This window comes from Camarhynchus parvulus, chromosome 6 (assembly GCF_901933205.1).
Source record: "Camarhynchus parvulus chromosome 6, STF_HiC, whole genome shotgun sequence".
In the NCBI taxonomy this organism is placed as follows: domain Eukaryota; kingdom Metazoa; phylum Chordata; class Aves; order Passeriformes; family Thraupidae; genus Camarhynchus; species Camarhynchus parvulus.
The window spans coordinates 18,751,587-18,774,651 of record NC_044576.1 but is presented as its reverse complement, the minus strand read 5'-3'; the positions used below and the strand labels follow the sequence as shown (position 1 = coordinate 18,774,651).

At 37.6% G+C, this 23,065-nt stretch overlaps 1 protein-coding gene across 1 annotated transcript in view; it reads right to left on the bottom strand.

The window, feature by feature from the left end:
* KIF20B (kinesin family member 20B) overlaps positions 1-22,388 on the bottom strand; it is a 31,634-nt gene extending 9,246 nt beyond the window's left edge. The window contains 23 exon segments of the mRNA XM_030951509.1: positions 162-222; positions 684-806; positions 1,080-1,218; positions 2,544-3,738; positions 6,759-6,924; positions 8,508-8,627; positions 8,809-8,870; positions 9,435-9,660; positions 10,595-10,745; positions 11,347-11,486; positions 12,237-12,488; positions 13,461-13,623; positions 14,067-14,213; positions 14,651-14,722; positions 15,160-15,271; positions 16,155-16,349; positions 17,005-17,053; positions 19,000-19,184; positions 19,542-19,680; positions 19,872-19,988; positions 20,114-20,200; positions 20,663-20,826; positions 22,303-22,388. Of these exon segments, the coding sequence (XP_030807369.1) occupies positions 162-222; positions 684-806; positions 1,080-1,218; positions 2,544-3,738; positions 6,759-6,924; positions 8,508-8,627; positions 8,809-8,870; positions 9,435-9,660; positions 10,595-10,745; positions 11,347-11,486; positions 12,237-12,488; positions 13,461-13,623; positions 14,067-14,213; positions 14,651-14,722; positions 15,160-15,271; positions 16,155-16,349; positions 17,005-17,053; positions 19,000-19,184; positions 19,542-19,680; positions 19,872-19,988; positions 20,114-20,200; positions 20,663-20,818 (4,057 nt within the window). The 5' untranslated portion in view covers positions 20,819-20,826; positions 22,303-22,388.
* Between the last annotated feature and the right edge of the window lie 677 nt (positions 22,389-23,065).

Genomic DNA, 23,065 nt, shown 5'->3' with positions numbered 1-23,065 from the left:
TTACTTTCTGACTGTGAGATTTTAATGCCCAGGTTGGAGTGCCTCAGTACTCTAAAATATAAATATACAAGACTTTCCAAATTTGTTATTGACATGATCATTCATTATGTTGTGATTGCAGACACACACAAAAAATTGGAACAATTATAGTTCTTTCTGACCTTTATGTGTTCTCTCATACTGTTTGGAGATTTCTTCCAGCTTTTCTTTATCCAACTGGTCCTAAATATCACATTGAAAGCAAATTAAAGAAATTAGAACATGCTGAAAGAAACAAATACATATGCTAGAAATTAATAGCTTTTCATTTTGAATTTAATAAATAATAAATAAGGCATTTAAGACAAACAGTTTCAATGAATAAGTTCTTCATATAGTATAAAGCAGCATTCCAGCTGTTTAAAAATAAGAGACATTACTACTAACATATCTAAGGGCAACTAATCAGAAACTCTGCAGGTATTAAGTACTTATTTACTAGACTAATTGTCAAATTGTTTTAAATAAGTCCTGCATGAGAATTTCTTTAAACATTTTTCATTCATCTGTTAAAATTCATTTCAGCTGGCTACTCCTATTTTTACCCCAGCTTTTGTAAGCTTTCTCCAGCTGCTTCAATAACTTGTCTCATTAGTAGATTAGTTAAAAAATTAAGAGCAAGTAAAATTTTATTTAAAAAATACCTTTTTAAGTTGCAAGATTGTGCGCTGTTTGAACTCTAATTCATCACTAAACTGCTTTTTAATTTTCTCAAGTTCATCAACTTGTTTCCTCAGGGATTTCTCCTGAGTTTGCATTGCACACACCTGCAACAAGAGAGCAAGCAAAACTTACATTTAGTTATAAGCCTTTTACAATCTCTGTAAGTTATCTAGATAATCAACTACTTAAATTTTTGCAAGCATCTCCATTGGATTTCAGGGGTTGGTAGTGTACAAGGGAAGATACTTAAAATGTATCACTCAAAATAGCCTTATTATGAATCTCTTTTAACATCCATAGACTGAGGTTTGTGAAAACAGGTTTTAATAACAGAAGCCCAAACTTGCAGAAGAAACATTTTGCCTAAGATTACTAACCTCTTTTTGTACTTGCTGAATTTGTTTCTTGGCATCAGAAAACTTCTCTTTCAAATCTGTGTATTCTTCCTCTTTCCTCTGCAAATCTTTTTTCAAACTTTGTACAAGGGCAGAGCTTTCAGAAAGATCTTTACGTAGCCTTGGGTTAGAAATTAAGAGACATAAATAATATTAGTTTTACATGCTAGCTCAGGCTCTTAGCTGGTTTTATTAGCAAATAGTATCTCAGCTCTATCAGATCAATGACAAGCTTTAGAATTTTACATTTGGATTTCAATGTCTTACTATATGAGCTTGAAGTAACAAACTGCTCAGATTCACTTCTGAACACTCAATTTTTAAAAATATTATCTTTTTAAGCACAGTAGAGCAATCATTTTTATCATTAGGTGACCTTATAAACTAGAAAAGCACAAGGTTAAAAGCAAGTAAGTTTAAAGTTGATAACTACATCCCAGTTCTTGTAAGTATAAAGATCAATAAAATGTGGGAAAAATCCCAATAACACTGCAATAAATCCTGCCATCACAAGTTCTGTAAAGTAAAGAATAAGTTTGATGGGTTTATTTTTAAGTGATCACATTTATTTCAAGGAGTTTCCAGTAGGAAGTCTTGGACTTTTAAACTAACTAAAGGAAGGTTTTTCAGGTCCTGTAAATGACAATACAATACAAGGCTTCACAAAGAGAAATCTTTCAAAGCTTCACCAGCACAGGGTGCTGACGGGGACCATCAGACCTTCATGCTAAACTGTACTAAGGAGTATGTGCAGTACCCACAGATACAGCACTAAAGAAACCATACTCAGGTGAAGGGCTACATAGCATCTTAAAGCTATCCTGACATAATTGCAATTTCCTTCCCATGTTGCAAATATCATCTTTCAGATGTACATAGTCTCCTATTTCTTACAGGTTTAAAAAGTAGAGAGTGCTGAGCAAAGTTCTACCCTCTACACCCATTATTCCCTTAAGTCTTACAGTAGACTGTTCACCTAGAATAGCTGTTATCAAAACCATCTGTTCACTCCCTAGGCTTTTCCCCCTCCCCTTTCTTCCTTTCCTTTTGCCGTTCAGTCCTTTCCAAAGAAAACATGCCCTACTTGAATACAAGTTACAGGGTATAATATTGCATTATGTAATTTCTTTCAGAAAGGGTCTGTGACAAAATTATTAGAAATCCTCAAATAATTGATTTTATTGTATGCTCCTATTTCCCTGCACAATAGTTCCACATGATTTAGATGTATATTTTTGAAAGAATATACAAACAGGTGAGGAAAACATAGACTGCAGAATATGCAAATGTAAAATTTGAGCAGTGTATAAAAATTTCACAAAGAAGCAGTTTGATTAACAAGTTTATAAACATGCAAATGGGGTACGTCAAACTGATGTTCATATAAGGGAGTTTTAACTTAATTTTATTCTTAAAGGGTTAGGGGTAACATCATTATTTACTTACAGTTCTATAGATTGTATTTGCTCACACTCATTTTTCTCCTTTTCCTGAAGAACGCGTTTCATGGTCTCCAAACTGTTCATCAACTGCACAACTTCATCCTTCAAATTTGCTTCTCGATCACTGAGTTCTTTCAGTTTTTTGTCTACACTGGCACATTTCTCTTGCAGAGCTACTGTATTACTTTCTAGATTTAAAATAGTAGATTCTTTTTCTTTTAGTTCTTCTTCTAACTCTTTCATCCTGTCATCTTTAGTCCTAGAAGCCTCCAATAGGCATTTAAGATCTCTTATTTCTCCCTCATAGCTGGCAACTTTCTCCTGAAACTGTGCAATTACTCTCTGATTTTCTGCAGCCTGTTTTTCAAAATCCTGGGTTTTCTTCTGGATTTGCTCTTGTAACTGATTCAGATCTTTTTCCTTTACAGACTGATACTCTTGATTTGTAATTTCATTTAATTTTATTTTTAGTTGATTATTGTAATTATCACTATCATGAAGTCTCTTCTCTAAGTCTTCAACTTGCTGACATAGTTGTTTGATCTGATGGCTTTTTTGTGAGGAAGCCTTAATGATAATTTTGCATTCTTCCCAAATGCTTTCAATGCTGCAGTGAAAGGAGCTCTCCTGTCTCAGATCTGCTGCAGAAGCAGTTTGGAACTGCATGGATAGAGGACTCATTTGATCTGTCTCTGGTTCATCTTTTTTTAGGTCTAAGGAATCCTTCACATTAACTAAATCAATATCCACAGCATAAGATTCTGAGTGACATTTATACAATTCATCTACCTGGGACTGCATTGTTTTAATTTGTGACACTTTGTCAATTATATTTTGTTTAGCATCTGCTACTTCATTATTTAGCTGAATAATCTTTTCTTCTTGTTCCTTATTTATAGTTTTCTGTTTGTCCAATTCAGAAACAGTCTCCCGATATTCAGCTTGACATTGTTGAAGTTCTCCACTTAAGCCAGAAGCCTTTTCTTCAGAAGCAGAGAGTTTCAGATGCAAGTTTGCTATCTGCTGATTTAACTCTTCTTTTTCAGTTTTTTCTCTTTGGCACTGTTCTTCAAGCGCAGCTATCTGACCTTCCAAGGTTTCAGTTCTTTGCTTTAGTGCTAGTATTTCCATGTAGGTCTCAGAATCATTAGTTCTCTTTTGATCAAGACAGTAGTTTTCCCAACTCTCTCTCTTATCTCCTAAAAACAAAACCAAAACAACATCAAGAACAAATAAGCCCCTATACAGCTCAGGTTAATTAAAATATACAAGTCAGTAGCAACACCAAACTGTAATTGCTGTGTGGAAAATGAGCACCACCTGAAAGCCACACTTTCATAGCATTTTAGAGTCTTGAAGTTGTTAGAACCTTCTGAGACATTTTATATGCACTAAAATGCCTCTTGGGCTTCTAGGCATAATTTGCAGAAAGAGGTGTTCAGAAGACTTAAAAAAAAGTTTGCTACAGTTCTATTCCAACCTTCTATCCTGCCCCACTAGCAGAAAAATCTAGCTAATTTCACTAGTATTTCCAACATCTATAAGCTAGGTAACATTCACAGAGATAACCAGTTTCCACCTCCACTGATTCAACAATCCCTTTAAATATAGGCAGCAATTTACTGATCCTCCATTTAGGGGAGCAATGCTGTCATACACCTTTCTGAGAAGTTTTATACCTGCTATATATCACCTTAATTTTAAAACAATTCTAAAAGTCCAGCACAGGGTTTGTTGTTTGTTTTTTGCTTTGTGTCTGGCACCTTCCTCCCTTCTGTATTCAACACATTTCTAAACTAGATAAAAGGATATATTAATGACCATGCCTAATATGTTACATGTAAAGTTCTCCAAGAAAGATTTACAACATCTCATTCCAACCCAAAATTTCCATGTTTTATTAACATAAGACTCTTTTCCTGAATTAATGAGCCATTTTACCTAAAATCACATATATTTAATCACCTTCAAAACTGACTCCATCTGTATTTCACGGAAGTGTTTTAGAATCCAATTGGGTTTCATAGTAACATGCATGCTATATTTTACTATTAAATCAAGTCTGACTATCTCTAAGGATTAGATTATCTCAACCATGTACTGCAGGGAGATACTATGGATTCTGATGAGTACTGCAGCGATAGTAAGGTAGAGTTAGGCAGTCTCACACTGGACCATTAAGCACAGGTGTACTGCATGGAAACATCCTCTGAACAGATCCAACAAGTTGTACAGTCAATTTCAGTCACTAACAAATGGTCATTCTGAAGCATTAGCAATAGTGTTTTGGTTTTTGAAAGTCAACAGACACTTTTCTCCTGCTTGTCCATTTTTTTCCTATTATAAGATATATCAAGTGCTTCTGCTAGCTCAACCACAACAGCAGCCTTACTGTAGCATATAAGGTTGTATTTTCAAATCCTACAAGATTAAAAATTTTGTATTTGGAAATGGTTTTCACTGAAAGCCCAGTTGTGTAGTCCTAAGAAAACTTATCAGACAAAATACAACACATTCCTCTCCCTGGACTTGAGTTTTGCAAGCTTCACTAAAAGCAAGATGTGCTGAGGTATCTTAACACAGGGTTTGTCCAAGTCCCTAGTCTTGGTTTCAAATGACACTTGAAGTTTTACAAAACCAGAAACGCCCTACTGGATGACACAGCCTCAGCTGCCCTAGCCTAATACTTTCACTTCCTTTTGCTAGTACTGGCAGGCCCAGCCATTTTCTATAGACCTTTCTTGACATTGAAGAATTGAGACAATACAACCCTGCCGAAGTCTTTCATATATGCACCTGTTGGCTGTTAGCTTATCTACCTGTGTCTGCCATCTGAGAATTTGAATACCTATACCTCTCCCATCTTCTAGGGCAGCAAACATCAGAAGTTCAATATTCTCTTCATGAAGTGGTTTGTTCATGGAATCATAGTAGATCCTTAGTTCAAAGGGACCCTCAAGGATCATCAAGAGCAGGGTTGCTCTCCAGCCTCTCACTCCCCAACCTGTACTTAGAGCCAGGGTTTCCTGCCTCAGGTGGGGTTGGTGATTGCCCAGCTCTGTAATTTGTCTGGATCTCTGCAGGGCTTCCCACCCTTTGAGGGAGTCAACAGCTATCACTGGCAAACTTAGGATAGTTTTGTGTCCTGTATCAAAGTTATTTATCAAGATGTTGAAGAGAACTGAGCCCATTAGGGAGCTCTGGGGAGCCCCACAGCAGTGCCTGGATGCCAGCCTAAATGTTAGCCCATTTACGAAACTCTTTGCACCATAAACTTAAAACTGATCTACCACAGTGAGTGCTGCCTTATTCTTTAACTGCACAATGTAATGAATGATAGTTTAATATTCAGTTTATTCATTGTATCCTCATTTTTCTGTGATCATGTGAATTTGATAATTCTCCTTTAACAGAAAGGAAAGGCCTCTCACCTTCCTTTTGCATATGCTTTCCATAGTTCTATGAGAAATCAAAACTAAGCTGGGTCCTGAGGTCAAGTTAGAGGCAGACAACTCTTACAAATACCATTTTGCACAAGTCCCATAATAGCTCCGTCTCACTTATTAATATTTTATTCACCTGATAAGCTCACAGATAAAGCAAGAACAGCAAAAAGACTGAAAATGCAAGCATGAGAACTGTACAAAATACACCATTTGTGGACTTCAGCTTTCCACTTGAATGGGAGTAAAATTAATTTTTCTCTTTTGCCAGCACCGTCACCTTGAGCAGAACTGGTGTGTTCACAGCACACACAGAGAACAAAATGTCAAGGTTCACAGCACATACTGTATGACTGAACAATCAGTAAGTCATTGACACCTTTGATGGTTGCTTAGGAAATTTTCAAACACTTTGAGCAGAAGATGTTACTTTCTCAGAAGTACAGGAACAGAAAATTTAGTACTACAACTGTTAAGCAATTGCCTAAGAACTACAGCTGGGTATGCAGGTACATACACAGATAAGGAAAGGCAGCAGAAAGGAAAGAGTCTAAAAGCTAAAATTTTATTTCAATCATTTAGGAGTAAATGATATAGGGCTGGCCCTCTGCAAAAGGGATTACATTTAGAGAACAGTTACTTCCTTTTACAGTGTAACATGGCAGATCTCCTCCTCAAAGCATAATGTTTACACTTCCCAGCTTTTTTCTTCTGTTCTGGAATAGTAACCAAGCTTTTTTTGAAGACCCCCTGTTGAGTGATGGTAGAAATTGTACCTTTCTTTGTAGGTGGTTCTTCTTCTGCAGTAGGCTTATTTTCCAAGCAACGCTTTCTTCCCACTTCCAATAGAGTTTTCTCACAATCCTTGAACTGGCTGCCTTCAATCACTTGGTTAGAGCTCTCTTCTGCTAATTTTCTCTTACTGGTAGTCAAAGTGTTCTCCTGTGTTAAAATACATGATCAATTGCTTAGAAGTTGTACGAATTGAACACTTAAAAGGCTTAGTAGCTTTTTCTATACAAATATTTTTACAAAACTTTTATGGGTAAGGTGCATAGGGGTTGTCAGAGGAAAAGTCACTGACAGATCAATTACTTAAACCAAGAGCTCCTGCAACTTCAGATACTAAGAAACACAGTACTTTGCATTGTACAGGAATCAGAGCAAGAGACTAGAGAACTACAAAATGCACAACTTTCATTAAGAGGACTTAATTTACCATCCAAAAACTATTTCCAGTGTCAAAAGAGTTGATGAAATTTCCAATTTGTTAAAAGGGCATAGAGTCTGTTCAAAAAATTCATCACATTCTCATCATGGTTGGTAGAGTTGAGAGCTTTAACAGCCTTCAGCAAAGCCAAAAATCATTTTTGTCATGACATGTTTGATGCAATTTGAAAGCCTAGTCAGTTCTGCTATACATACTTCTGATATTTGTTTGACTAAGAAAAAAGTTGGTTACTTGCAAGATGACAAGTGACAAGCGATGTGGTTGTCAAGGACCAATTAGTCATCTATAGGTGCTTCATTAAAAACCCACAATACACTATAGAGTTGAGGTTTATGGTCATGTTTAAAATTTCATGCCACACAATCTGCTGGAACCACTGGATAGTTAAAGCCTTGCTCTTGGAAGGAGCAGTAATAGTTAGCCATCACACTCCACTCACTCTTGGAGCATTCCATACTATTGACTTACTATTAAGCAGCTGTGAGGCAGAGACAGAACACAAGATAAACTATGTCCAAAGCTTTGAGTTTACAGTGTAAGAGAAATGGATCAGAGTGCTGAGTTTCACTTAAAACATTCTCAAAACCACTTCAGGTTACTGGACATCAGGCTCAAATAAAAAAATCCCAAAACCACCTCTTACTGTGTGTTTTGATTTTTTTACCTGTATACATTTAGCCAAGCTAGCTTCCAGCATTCAGCAGATATCATTAGACCATACAATTTCAAGTTTTATTGATCACATCAAAAACAGAGATACCCATGTCATACCTTCTTAATTCAAACTCTGCTCAAAACATTCACGTTAACACCCTTCCCTTGAAAGTGTGCAAGCTTGTTGGAGGTGAGTGAACACACTTGATTTTTTTTTCCCCCTAATTTACATAATTATCTTTTGTTACATTATTAAATTCTAACTTAAACTAAAATTGACCTTTCATTGTATCAAAACCTCATTTTCTTCCTCTTTTATTCAGTGATGCACTTCCTCTATTCCCACTGTTTTAAGTCCTCACAGTTTGAGGTCTTTTTATTTTTTTTTTAATAGTTCTCCAGAGTCTCACCTAGAGTCCTCCAATAATAAATTCAGATCAGTACTTCTGGAAGTCTCATTATTTACACACACCCCTGCTAACATTTTGCTGTGGCTTTAAGTTTGAATGCCAACTGACCTGCTATCATTTGAAGTAAATAGCAATTATTTAAAGAAAATGCCAATTTTCCCAAGTCAAGTCCATTATAAACATATATTAAGATGTTTTTGTATCATACAATTAAGATGTCTAAGACTTACATAGTCTTTTATGGTTTCTTCTGAACGGGCTATCTGACCTTGTAGTTTCATAATCATTTCATCTTTTTGCTTGACAATGTCAATCAGTTCTTCAATCCTTTCATTTTGTATATTCATTTTCTTAAAAAAGAAAAAAAAGTTCAGTGTTAAATTGAACTCTATCATGCTTTTTAGAAGCAAGATCAGTTAAACTATGCTTGATATAAAAAAGGGGCTAGAAGCATAGTCTAATAGCATTTTAAGTCTTTTGAATTTTGTATTAAAGTAAACAATTCTGCACAAGGTTTTTTTGAGAAGTTACCTCAGCTGCTTCTTTAAGTTGCTCAGCAGACTCATCCAACTTAATCCTCTGTGTTTCAAAACCTGTAACAGGAAAAAAGCCTGCATAACATAATCAGCCATCACAGTTTACTCAGTAATCCATGTCTTTGTGGTACTTCAGTAGTTTTTGAATACATTTATTTTCAAGTTGACTTCTGCTAGGACATTTCAAAAGTTCTTTACATTTTCTGAACTAGACAACTGAGACTTGCAACCCATTCAAAATAAAGATCACATCACCAGATCTCTGCTGAGATCATTATGATGTGCTGCTAGTTTTTGCTCCAAAGATCCACATGATGCCTGAATAATCTGCATCAGCAAAACATGAAGTACAGGGATTACAATACAACAAGGAAATCAATAACCTTAATGTTTTACCGCACAATTCTTAAGTCTGCAGTTGACAATTTTAAGCTTCATCTTAAAAATGAAATAAGCAAGGCCTATAGAATTGCTTAACCTGAACATACACAAAACAATGGATTAACACCATTATACATATGATTTGGTTACACAATCCCATACAATGAGATTAATATTTCTATTTTACAGTACTTAATTTCTTTTTTTGTGTCTTTCATATCACACTTAGACCCAGCTTACCTTTGGTTTTCCTTTCCAGCTCTTCCTTGGTCTCAACTAGTTCGGCAGTTATTTTTGCCAGCTGTTTTTCAAGACAACCAATTGTTTCCTGTGGGTCCTCTAAGGACACAATGTACTGGTGTGCTGCTTCTGCCTGATTTTTGATATCAGTGATATCATTTTGTAGAGAATCAATAACACCTCCAAAATCAATGCAGGCATCTAAGCCTGTGCTGTTTTCTTCATTCTGAAATAATTTAGAGTCATTTAGAAATGGCAAATAATTATACAAAAGCCATTATTTCTACATAAAATATGGAAGATTGTTAGGAATTCTAATATATAAGTACAGTTATAATTCTGACTTCAAAACCATCTTGTGGGTTCATATGCACTGACTGCCAGTTTGTCTACCTTCACACACCAGTTTCCAGTATCAAGCTAGAGCTGCTTTATTTTCGTAACATTTAATTACCTACCATTACATTTCCCCTTGTATTTCCACATAAACATCCCCTCCGAGTTTACTATAAAAGTTAGTATTTTAAACCAATGAGAATATCGAATCAACAGAGCAAGCAAACTCTTTTAGACGGAATACATCTGAAATTTTCATATGACAGGAAAAGTTTGTGAGGGCAAATAAGTCTGTGGTAACTTATCATAGTAAGTTATACCCAAAAGACTGGCTTCACATCTTGCCTCTTTTTTAAAAGGGTTTCAAACTCTCAAGAGACAGACTCAAGTTAAGAGTCTAGATATGGCTTAGGCGGATGAAAAATTTTCATTGCTCCAGTTGTAGCTACTACTGTCCTAAGAGAGAAGCTTCTGTGGCTACTCCAGCATAGTCCATTATGTGGGGCCTAAAGTCAGCCTCAAAGATTTTAAATAGGCACTAAATGAAATGGATTTTATAGCATAAAAAATTTGCAGCTTTTCTCCCAATTTCTTTGTACAGAATAATTGCCACTTTTATGCTGGAGAAATGCAGAAAACCCCAAAAATTCCTGAATCCCAAGGCTCAGCAGTCTCATCTATTAAGTAAGATAAACATATCCTGCTGAGGACACAGTCACATTGTGTGCAATTCCTTGAAACCATCCCGGGTACTTCTTGAGAAATACCATGACCATAACAGGTAGTTAGTAAAAGGGACATTTGGGGCAGACAGATAAAAATACCAGAGGTCCAGCTTGCTCACTGCAAGGCCGATCTTGTAATTCACATTTTTCATCTGCATTTTTAGTACAACTATTTACAAGTTCCTTGAAGATTTCCAGGCGTTTTTCAGCATTTTCTTCAAGCTGCTCTCGTTCATTAGAAAGGCACTTACTAGAGTAGAGAAAAAAACAAGTCAGATAAAAGCTAGCAATGACAGAGGCTAAAAAGTTATTAGCACAGTTGCCTACTAACAAAGATGCTTTCTTTATTTTGGCACAACAAAACAATACACAAAACAATGCTGCTACCCTAAACCAGAAGTATTTTTCACATACACCAGAAGACTAAGAGGGATACAGATACACAGATTAGGGATAGCACTAAACAAAAAGCATTTTTTCTGAGCTGCTTGAGACAGCAATGTTTGGAGTATCACTAAAACAAAAAGGAACCAAAGAATTTGTAAATGCCACTCTTTCCAAAACTTACCAAAGCAGCTCTTTCCTTAGAAAGAGTTCTACAGGAAAAAAACACTATTTAAAAATTATACACAAACACATTCCTACCCATCCCACAGAAAATTCAAAGCCTTTTCTAAAGAGCATTTTTCCTGAGCTCATAATCCAAACAGAACCCAACAACATTAACTGATGCAGCAGAAGATCAGATCTAGCAGAAGATTGTGGTCTCTTACAACAGAGATTTATGAAATAAGTAAATTTACTTTCACTTTCTTAACAAGTAACTTTAAAACCACTTAAAGCCAGCTTACTTGAAATTTATTTCCCGTTGAGCAAAATAATCTGTAAATTCTTGTACCACTTCTTCACGAATTTTTATTTCCAGCAGTAACTTATTTTTCTTCTCAGTAATAAGTCTGTTCCTCAGCTCTTCTACCAGATTCACCAGCATCTAGAATTACAAGTAGCATGCTTTTTATAAAGAAATACTTTACCACAAGTGAGATTTTTCCCCATTCCTCAAACACTACAACACTTTACTCTGCAGCTGGGAATAGTTTTTCCAGTTCTTTTACTAGCTTATTCATAAACAGAGGGATTTATGAGTAGATTGCACTACCTGTTCAGTATTAACACAGCAATTTAGGTTAACACAGAGTGGGTATTTCCAAAGAACACCAGGTTTATAACACAAATTCTTCAAGTTACCTTTTAAAGATAGACTTAAGATCCACAGAATTTGGCCTTCTTTTTCCAGATGCCCCTTTTTGGGTATTAATGAAACCTCCACAAAATGGTCCCTAGTCCTCTGCTCCCCTGCTCCTTGTCTTCCCCACAAGTGACTAAAATTGCTGTTTCTTAAAGAACAGCGTCCGGAGTTTTCTTGTGCATAAAATAACAAAGGAACCATCTTGTGTTGCTCAAAATAGATAATATCTTCTGTGTATTGATCACAGGATACCAAAAGAAGAGAAAGCCAAATCTGTAATTCTTACTGGTCAGTTTGCACTTTGACAAATTTAATATTTTTTCCCACAATAAGCACCAAGTAATCCCATCTGTAGTTCCAAACACTGGATTTAGGTAGAATTAGGTAATGAGGGGGGAAGAAAAGAAAAAGGGTGAGATGGAGCAATCCAGAAGAATACACTGCTTCAAGGCTCCATGCTATCATTATTCTTAAAGTAGCCCTGGCACATACCATATATTTTTCTTTTGCAATAACAACTTCATTTCCTTCATTTTCCTGCACTGCTTCTTCTCTTGACACACTGGGCTGTTCCTCCATATCATCATCAGCTTCAAACACATCTTCCAAGGTTCTGTCCCATAGGATTGTAGCTCTTTTCCTTGGGATTGGCATTCTAGTGACATTAAGCAGTGATGATTCTCCTGCCAATTTCTGGCCAAATGACTCATCTTGGGGAAGAATAGATGTGTCCATAACTAAAACCTACCCAGAAAAATCAAGAACAAGAAGTTATTTGTATTTTTTAAAGCTCCTTTGGCACTGTGAAGACCTGCTGCAGTCTCCTAAAGATCTCCTGAGCAGAGCACTCTCCCAGCTTATCCATCCTCTGTTCAGAGTCACGCTTAGACCAGTTTCCAGCTAGAGTACAAAGTTGTCACATTATAGCCTGGATCCTTCTTTGGATCCCAGGATCCAAAGTCTCACTCACCGGATAACCTACAAGAGGCAGCAACAGATTGTTCATTTCCTGTACTTTGAGTTTCCAGTTGCATTACATGAACACCATCCCACAAAAACCTATTTCTTTCACAGTTCTATAACCACTACAGTCTCCTGGTATTGTACTTAACCTGCCCAAATTCCAAAGACATGGACTTAACTGTAAACAAAACCTTTCCATGGCTTCCATTAAAGCTACAGCACTGATCCTCCACACTTACATCTTCCAACTTTGCCAAAGTTACACCACTGCACTTACTCCTCCTGACTCTGCTTCCACCTTCCCACTGAAGCCTCTGTGAACATAAAGATGACCTTTCACATTCTTTGGTGCTCAATCTACTTTATCAGTACTTCAGATGAGCAATATTCCAAGTTAAGATAGAAGTAGTATATAAGACAGCTAGAAGTGAGAGCATGTTGTATCTGCAGGAGAAATTTACCCAGATCTCAGGAAAAATCTTCCAAATACAGTAAGTTTCTTATTAGGCTGGATATTTCATAGGAGTTACAAATTTTCATGATGCTTCCACCCCCACACTCCAAAGGAAAAAAAGTCCCAATGAAGTCTTTTTAAAAGCTGTAGGAGATAAAGCTCAATCCAGTGTAATCAGAAATATGACTGCAGTATGAGACAAATCTAGTAACTAAATTCATATTCCTTAAAGTGGGAAAACCTGCTCTTTAAAGCAAATCAAAGTTACTGATCAACAAGATAGACTACAACACACTTACTTTTTGTGCAATGGCTGAGAACTTCAGCACATTGAGTGTTTCCTCATATGCTGATGCACATTTGCTGATGTTTACTATCATGTATACCTTCCCCTTTCCGCTGAAAAATCCTTGAAGGAAATGAGTTAACTTACTTTCCCGAAAGGGTATGTGCTGCTGCAACCTTTCAAAGACAAAAGAACAGGTGATCAGAAATTCCAGTAAATTCCAGTCAGTGTAAGAACTGTCCAGCCTGAAGACTTGAAAGCTTCACTCTTACTATGGCACTAGTGACAAAGGTGTTTTAAATATAAATTTTAAATTTATATTTATTCCAAAGTTTGTTTGATAAGCCAAGCTCAGAACAAGTAAGTAAAATCACTAACCTCTATGATAGCATGTTTAAAGGATGTTATAATTTAAGTGATTTAATTAAAAAGCAAAACAAGGCAAGTTTAAAGACAACTTTTGTATATCAATAAGACTCCAGTATAGATGTCAGAAATCTATACATTTTTTCTACCAAAAATTTAAGTGTTACTATTGTATATTTTAAACAATAGCTTTTAAACAATGCAGGTAACACCTAAAAAACACAACCAGTTGGCAATTCATGAAAGGACTTACTTTGACTGTTGACAGTTCTTGAGTGCATTAATACACTTGCCCAGAGTCAGGAGAGAGGTATTTATATTTCCACTCTCCTTCAATCTGTCACCCTCATTGCGGGTCTTGGTATATCTTTCAGAACCAGCAAGATCACACAATGACAATCTGAAAGCAGACAAGGAAAAAAATCACTGTATTTACCTTAAAGATGCACTAATTACTCACTTTTAAAAATGATCCCTTTTCCTCATCCCTCTCAAGTTTGCTTCCCTAAAAAAATTTCCCACTGTTTTCTGCTAAATATTTGTCCAACATGTTTCCTATTTCACCCCACCCACCACCTCTTCATCCTCTTCCTTCTGGGGACTTGCACGAGTGTAGGAGTAAAGAAGTCTGGCAGAACCTTGTGCTGAGCAGAGGTGACAGGACACAACAGCACTGACACCCGATGGCTTGAGGGAGAGGGCCAAGTTCTGCATGAGAGTGGAAGTGGGGAGCCACCACACATGCAGGAGGCTCTGCCAGTGAGCACTGGGTGCAGCACCAACACACCAACATGGAGTAACTGACAACTGCATCATGAGAGACTGTTCTGAACTTACTCATTGACTCGGGTCACCCTTGGTATTCCTGAATCTTCAATTTTCAGTAGTTTAACTGTGAATATGCTGTGACTAAAAGGAGAAAATGAAATCAGCAGAGAAGTGACAAAGTAGATGAATAGTTTCGAAGTATTCTTAGCCTCCACAACATTTGTTCAAAATATTTCTTGATCTGTCAACACATATAAGCATACACAATCAGATATAAACTTTTAAAGAGATGGTTATGTAGCATGTATTTTGATTTTTCCTCAGATATTTAGATAAGTGCTTTTGTAAAGTATTTGATAAAATAGTGTGAGCTTTAGTACACATTCACCCTACTGAAGAATTGAATCCCTTTGTCTTAAGCCATTGTGCCACACACTACTAAAGGACACCAAACCTGAACCTAGAAATCTAGACCTTGTTAAAGCCTCTTCCCTTCCTAGAAACCATAAGCCACGTTTTAGCTTCTCCTTCCTCCCACCCATCATCCTATGCCCAGTGCTAATCAAAATGTTTCTTACCTTCTGCTGGAGCAATTATTTAGTTTCGTGCTTGCAATACTCTGGTGTTTCAATCCCAGTTTTAGAAGTCTAAAAGCTTCTTTAGAGTCAGAAATCTGAACCCACTGCAGATCTTCAGGAAGAAGAAATATGATAATTTTTTAGATAACATTACCAAAATAAGTATTATGGGGAATTATGTATGCACAGCAAGGACACTACATTTACTTGAGGCGTAGAAGCATTTTATTGCATCTGCTTCAGACAGAACTTACGTGATGACAAATCAGATCAAAATGCCTCCTCTCATAGAAAAGGAAGGGCAAGTACATCACATCATTTCACAATTCTATTAGCACATGAAATATGTTCCATTCAAATTAAGTGAGCAACCTTAGCCTGAGCACAGACAAGTCAAAAAAGTAAGGTCTAATATGAATTGAAAGCTCTATAGTCATATTCAGCAAAGCAGAACTCTGCCTTCTAAATCCTAAAATAAAGAACAGCTTCTTCAATTTATACCACAGTTGAGGTGGGGGGCGGGAAGGGAGGAAGGGGAAGTCATATGGATATCTTTCAGGACCATCAACTTAACTGAAAAAAATCAGAAGCATTTTGCCTGCAATTTGATGACCATCTGTCTAAAGTCTGCTTCTCTACCAGAGACTACTGAAAAAAATCCCAGAAACAAAAACCTAAAAAACGTTTGAGCCAATTATAAATACCATTAAGAACTACTGACCTCTTTTTTTAAGAAAATGGAAAAAAGCAAACTCCTAAAAATTTGTCATTTGTTTCCAATATTTTTCCCATTGCAACGAAATATCGAGACACCGGAGTACAGAGGCTTTTAACAGTTTCAGTCAAGAGAAAAGATAAAACAGTTTTAAAAGCAGGGATACTTCTCTGTATGTAGAATGTAATAATTTTGTTATTGAGTCTTCTAATCTAAACATCATTACATTTAGACCAACTTTTAAAATTATATTTGGCAATTAGCAAGGTATTCTATTCACCTTTTACAAAAGAACATCCCTTGATGTCTTGAGCAAGGCGTAGTGTTTTTCTTTTCTTGTCATTTGACATAGGAATCAGTAGATCATAAAAACACTCATTGTAAATCTCAAAAAATGAAACCCAGACAGAAAACTTGATGTAGCTTCTTGCAGTTGTGATAGATTGTTCCAAGTCTTGTGAGATATCTTCCAAATCTGCCAAGTACAAAATATTACAAACCAATATAAACATAGTGACCTTCATTAAAAAATTAATAAGTAAAAACTGATATAACAAACCTTCTAAAAACCACTCAAAATCTAAAATTCATTCAAAAAATCCGTTTAAGTTCCCACCCCATTTCTTAAATATCTGGAACTCATATGCTTAACTTACATATTTTCAAGAGACATCTACTCTACTGCTTCCTTTTCCACTTTTAACTTATATCAACCATATAAAGCTTGGTTAGAATTAGTCAAATCTCTTCAACATCTTTAAACTAAACTGACAAGACACTTCATTTTGGCTTTTTAAAGTAAACCTAGTATTTAGGTAGTTTTTTAAATGGTAGAATTAAGTTTATATAATTACATAGAAGTACTCTAAAAGCCTGTCAGGATACCACTAGGACCCACAGCCTAAGTGGTACTACTTTTCTTTGCTAGAACTTCAGCTCATTTAATGCCTGTTCAGACACTCTAACCATTTTATCCTTGTTTTCTGCCCAGATTATTTGCTCACTATCCAATTCACAGGCATATAAAATTGACAAGAAGTCATTTTATTAGCATACACCAGAAATCATTTATTGACCTTAAGAAGGCTTATTTGCCAGCTTTAACTGCAAAACTTTTATATAAAACATACCCGTAGAATCCATAGGTGCTTTGTCCCTAGTGTTAATCTGGTGGTCTACCTGCAAAAGAAAACAAACCTTGAAATACACTAACTTTGACAGCAAAGTTATTTCTAACAGTTCTATAGTGTTACTAGATGGGAATACAGCTTGGGTGCAGTATGCCAATGGCAAGGCCCTGGTTACACACCAGGTCTAGTGCACCTGTACACTGCTACTGACAGGGCTGTTCTAACCTCACACCCAGCCCTGCCTCTCCCCTTACATCAGTATACAGCATTTCAGCTGGCTGACCTGGAAGCACTCTAGCCACAGAAAACAAGAGGGGCAGGAACTCCTCACATAAACAGGGTGATTCAAGAGGGTGATTTCAGGACTCCAGTTGCAGTTTAAACACTAGTCTCAACCTCGTAAATCATGGGGACTCTGAATTATTTTACTAATGGTATTTTGCCAATATTGGATTTCATATTTTTCCAGCTTACTTGGCTAACCCTTGGAAGTAAGAAGTAAATGTAGAACACTCATTCACTTAAAAACCGAAATGAGCAACTTACTGCTTCATGATACACGTTCAAAATAAATGATAGAGTTGAAATAAAGCCCAGATTTTACTAAGAGGAAGACAATTTTCTTTTGCTATTAAAAAAGTAAACCAAATAACTATAGCTAGAGCTTTGGAGCTTCATACATACACTCCCTTCCCAGTCTTGGTTTTGATTAGCTAGGTTTTTTTTAGACACAGAACTGCAAATTGGATTTCATTTCTTTAGGCACTTCATCTACTGAAATAAGTATGCTTAAGAGACCTAACATGAAATAAAAAACAGGTATGGTTTGCTTCAGGTTTCTTTAGTGTTCTGTCAAGGGTATATTTCATAATAAATTTTTCAAATAAAAAAATTTAGGTATTAGGTTTTACACATATAAAACACCCACACAAACTTCTGTTGCAGCAGATGCAAACTTTGCCAGCAAATTTGTAAGTTTAAGTGCTGCTCTTATGAACAGTTTCAGAAACTAGAAGGTGCATTCAAACACACAAAGGTTTTTCTCAAGTCCCTTCCGAAGGCAGACAGAGCTAGATTTTACTTATTCCTGTGTTTTTGAAGTCAACTCACAGAATTTTGCTGCCACCTACCTTCCACACTGGAGCTCAGTCAACCAATGGATAAAAACCAAGGCAACAGATACATATATTCTTTTTTCTTTTCAACACTAGCTATTATAGCTTAGCATATCACAAGGGAAATGCTTAATTCTTTTTGTAAAGAAAAAAAAGAAAAGTTGCAAATTCCCATATATACTTAGTTTTATTTTACATTATTCCACTCATTTCAGAATTAGAAGACACCAAGAAAGGTATGGTTATACAAAGTAAAAACTCCCCATAACTGTAACTGGACTAAACAGCTTTAGAATTTCAGTCAGCTTCTAAAACTGAGTGTATTTCTGGACTGCTCAACAGTGAACTGTAAGAAAAAAGCCCAGCAGAAACCCATCTTTAATTCAAACTGTTAAGTCCACTAGCTTTATAGCTCTGCTGCTTCAAACAGATTTTTGCTTCCTTTGAGGATATTTGTCCAACTGAAAGGGCAACAACCTCAAAACTATTAATTTTTTCCAAGTATCCTGAAAGATAATATGTTCTTTAAAGGATCAGACCTACAAGCATCCCCACAGATAAGAACTGAATGTAAACAGTCCCTTATTTATTAAGGAACAGTAATCCCAGAGGATAAATTATCAAGTGCCCAAGGTACAGGAAAAACAAAAGCACTTAGTTTACATGCCCATGAAGTACTGAGCCACAAGACAAAACTCCCCAGGAACAGGAGTCATCAGCTCTATTGGTCACTTTACTGCTAATCTGAATGGTTGCCTGCCAGCAAATAGACACATCCATTGTTAAATACAGCCAGTATTCTCTTCCCACTGCAAATGAAAAACATGGAGCTATCCAAAGATGCATGCACTCATCAATATAGAAAGAAGGGCTCCTCTACCTCTTTTATTAGACGAAGTAATGAATTTTTAATAGCAGTTTCTTCTCTCACTTGGTTTTCAGTCAGCTTTATATAATCTCTACACCGATAAGGTTTGAGATCCATTGCTGTGTACAGCTTTCCTTGAATACTTTTAAACAACATATCCATAGTCCTTGGCAGAATACCACCATCATCTTCTGTCCCTGAAAGGACATACAAAAGAAAAATCCAGTTATTACAAGGTATACAGATAAATGAGGACAGAAAGAATATAAATCTCAAGGCATACATAAAGAGTTTGAAGACAATTTACAGCATGAAGCAGTGGGGTTTTCTTTGTATTCTCAAGGTAACAGAAATATCATTAGAGAGTTTTGAAAAGTATTTGGCTTTCAGGAACAGCTCATGCTCTAGATCAGTAATGGGTATAACATAAAAGAAAAACTACTGGAGTATTTTGCACAAGCTTAGCCTTAAGGGAAAACAAAACAAAATAAAAAAACCAGCCACAACCAACAGACATTTGATAAAGACTTGCAATTTTTCATATCTACTTTTACCTTGGAAAGTGTAAGTTTTCCCAGCATTTGTTACACCATATGTAAAAACTAGACGATTATATCCATCCAGGAAATCTTGCACTGGCTCCTTCATGGTACCTTCAAAGAATTCTTCTTGGGTTGTTTCAGGTCCAAACACCTGAGTATTACCAAGAAATAGTTATACTCTGAGCAATTATCAGGGCCTTTAAAAAATCTTTTAAATTCTGTTAGTTTATAATCTTAAAGACTATAAAGTTAAAAAATACAGTTTGCTTGGTATTCAATAATGTAAGTTAAAACAACTTGTACTAGAAAGAATTTACAAACATTTAAAGACAACTCATTTACTTGTGAAAAAGTGAACTTCTGTAACGTTGGTCCTGAAGTTTTTTCACTTAGTCGACTCAAATAGTGTTGGGGGGGCTTCAGTACAATATTTGTTGAGTCTTCAAGTGAAACACAGTCCTATTAAAAGGAAACAAGAAATACAGGCATGAAGAGACTATAAAGCCCTCAGCTTACAGGAAAAACAAACAAAAAAACCACACAAAACAGATTTTAAGTATTTTTAAACTAAATAAATGTCACACCTGTGATCCATTTTCTCTTTCTGATGATGTAAATGGTCTGATACGCAGGCAAACTTGTATGTGTCCCTTAGACTCCAAACTACTCCTCTTAAAAGAAAACACCAAAAAAAAACAGTTAGAAATTTGGTTATTTTCTTGATAATTAGCACATGAAACCAGTTTTATTGAAGCAGGCTGTTTTGGACAGACTTATTTGATAACATGGGAATCAAAGCTACTTCACTAGGTCAGCTTTGACAAGTGCTTCAGCCCCTGCAGAAGCTTGCTGTGATAAGTAAATCTTGCAGCACATTTATCTAAACACTGCATTCGGACCAACAAAAACATTCTCTAAACTGGCAATCAGCCTCATTCACAGAAAACTGATGACCCCAATAGGGCATCAATGCACTGCCACACAACTTAGTCTAAACCCTAAGCACCTCTTTCAAGCTAAAAAATAACAAAGAAGCTTTTCATCTTCTCAGTAAAATTCTGACTATTCCTATCTATAAAGGGATTAAGCTTATGTTTTAAAAAATAAATATCCAAACAGTAAAGTTTTCTTACCTGGCTTGTGTCTGAGCCTGAAGAAACCAAAGAAAATTCTGAGGAGAGATCTGTTTTAATATCTTCCACACTTACTGGTCCTGCTCTTGGAGATGGCTCAATGCTAGCAATATAGGATGGTCTGTAGCACTTCCCATTATCCAAAACCGGGTCCATTCTGCAAGCTAAAATAAAACTATGTTGTGCTGTCTAATAATATAACATATAATATAGTTTGTATACATAATATAATATACATTGCCAAGTCTAGGCTACAGGAAAGCATATAAATTGTTTTACTAAATACTAATGGAGAACACGCAGTGTTCATTAAAGGAATGGGCAGAGTAGGGTTAGTTCAAAACTAATCCTTTTGCTCAGGAAAAGTGTTGGTCTCCTGCCTATAATGCAGTCCCATTTCAATTTCCCCCAGCATAAAACCTGAGATGTGTCTGCATTTCAGTGTCAAAACACTTAAGGGCTCAGTTTTCCTATGTAAAAGCCAGATACAACTTTAACCAGTTAGACAAATGCCACCAGACTGCAAATGAGATAAAACTATACATAAACTAAGCACCAATGTTTACTTTCTAATCTAATGTTTCTTCTAACCTAATTTATTTTTGGCCTAGCATCTGTATCAAAACCAGCAAAAATTTGGCCTGAAATATCATCGTGGCTTGAACAAAGACTGACCTGTGAATAAGCTACAGCTGAAAAGAAACATACCTGTGCTGTCACAGTCTGGAGGGCTTATTCATCAGCTACACAAAGGCACACTGCAAAACTCTTATCACTCCTTTACAGGAAACATACTTATTAGATGACTAGCATTTTAATTGCTTTAAATCTAAGCTTAAAGTGTGATTTGTCAAGATTATGCTCTCATTCTGAATCTTTTTTCTTAAGAAGTCCAAGACAAACATTAAGCTGTGTACACAAAGCCAGAATTGCAAGTGCTCACACAGCCCAGCGGTCAGAACGGCGAGGTTCAAGCCCTTATAGGATGCCCAGCCCAAGGTGCAGAAGTCCACGTTGAGTCACACAGCCCTGTAAATACCGCAGGTATTTACCTGCGAACAACTGTACTGCCCAGCTGCAGGCACTAAAAGGTACTGGTGTCCCGGGAGGATGTGTTATTGCAAGCCTGCTAACTGTGGCAATAGAATTTAGAGCTGTAGAAGACCCCCTCAAAGAAGGGGATCCCCAGAGGCCCACGCAGCAAAGCCACAGCTCACACAGGGCCCGTGGTGCTGCCAGCATAACAGAACGAGCTCCAAACCACACAGTGAGGCTGGCAGCTTGCGTAAAAGCTAAAGCAACAGCTCTAACACCTAAAAAAAATAAAAGGAAACTTTCTTCTCTTTAGGTATCAACCTTTCACTTCCAGGCTCTGCGCTATTTGCCTGTTCTTACGGGACACAACCGGCGCGGCTTTGGCAGCAGCACAGCGGGAGTTACCCAGGCCCTACCGAAAACTGCTCACACGCCACAGCCCCTCCCGCGTAACCGGGATGGCAGCGGGGCGAGCTGGGAAAATGGCCCCCGCGCCGCCGCCACAGGGACCACCCACGCCTCTTCACGGCCCCAGGACCCCCGCGTCACAAGCACCGCGACCCTTCTGCCGGCGATGGCCCCGGCCCGGCCCCGGCCCTGCTCACCCGCCCAGCCCCGGCCGCCGCTGGGCTCGCGCTCCGCTCCGGCCGCGGCTTCTTTTCGAATCCGACCAATGGCAGCGCACGGCGTCCCGCGGCCTCCTGTGCGTACGGCGCTGCCACGGCGCAGGGCTCGACGGGAAGTGTAGTCCCGGAGGGGCGGGGCCGCCTGTCCCGGTTTGCCCTCGGGCGGCGGCCGCGCCCTGCTGGGTCGCAGCGCCCGGGGCGGCTGTACCGAGGCCGCGGCCACACGGGGCCGCCAGCGCCTGGCCCTGCAGCGACAGCGGGACCTCGGCTGCCGCGGGAAGGCGCCCTGGCCCTGCCGGGCCTGCCTCACCTGCCTACGGCGCTCGGCCTTAGCCTGTGTCAGGCGCGGCAGAAGGACGAGTGTAAGTTGGAGCTTGCCGGGACTCCGGGTGATTCCAGCCCTTCTGCTGGCTGTTTATAAACAGGGTAATCATTCTTTGCAGGTGGTGAGAGGGAAGAGGCCAGTGACCTGCTCGATGCCTTGTACCAGAGCAGGGATCAGCCGAATTGGGAAACTCCCCGTTTAAGGTCAGGATGTGCTGGTGCCCTGCCCTGGGTTCCCGGCCTGGCAAATGACAGCTGTGGAAGACACTTAGTGTGGTACCTTTGTTTAAAAGCTTCCCCAGGCAGAAATTGTTGCATGATGGGCATTTAATTTCTTAATCAGCAGTGAGAGGAATTCTTTGGCTTTATTTTCGAAACAATGTTGTAATGCAAATGAGATCATCGGTTTCTGGAATGT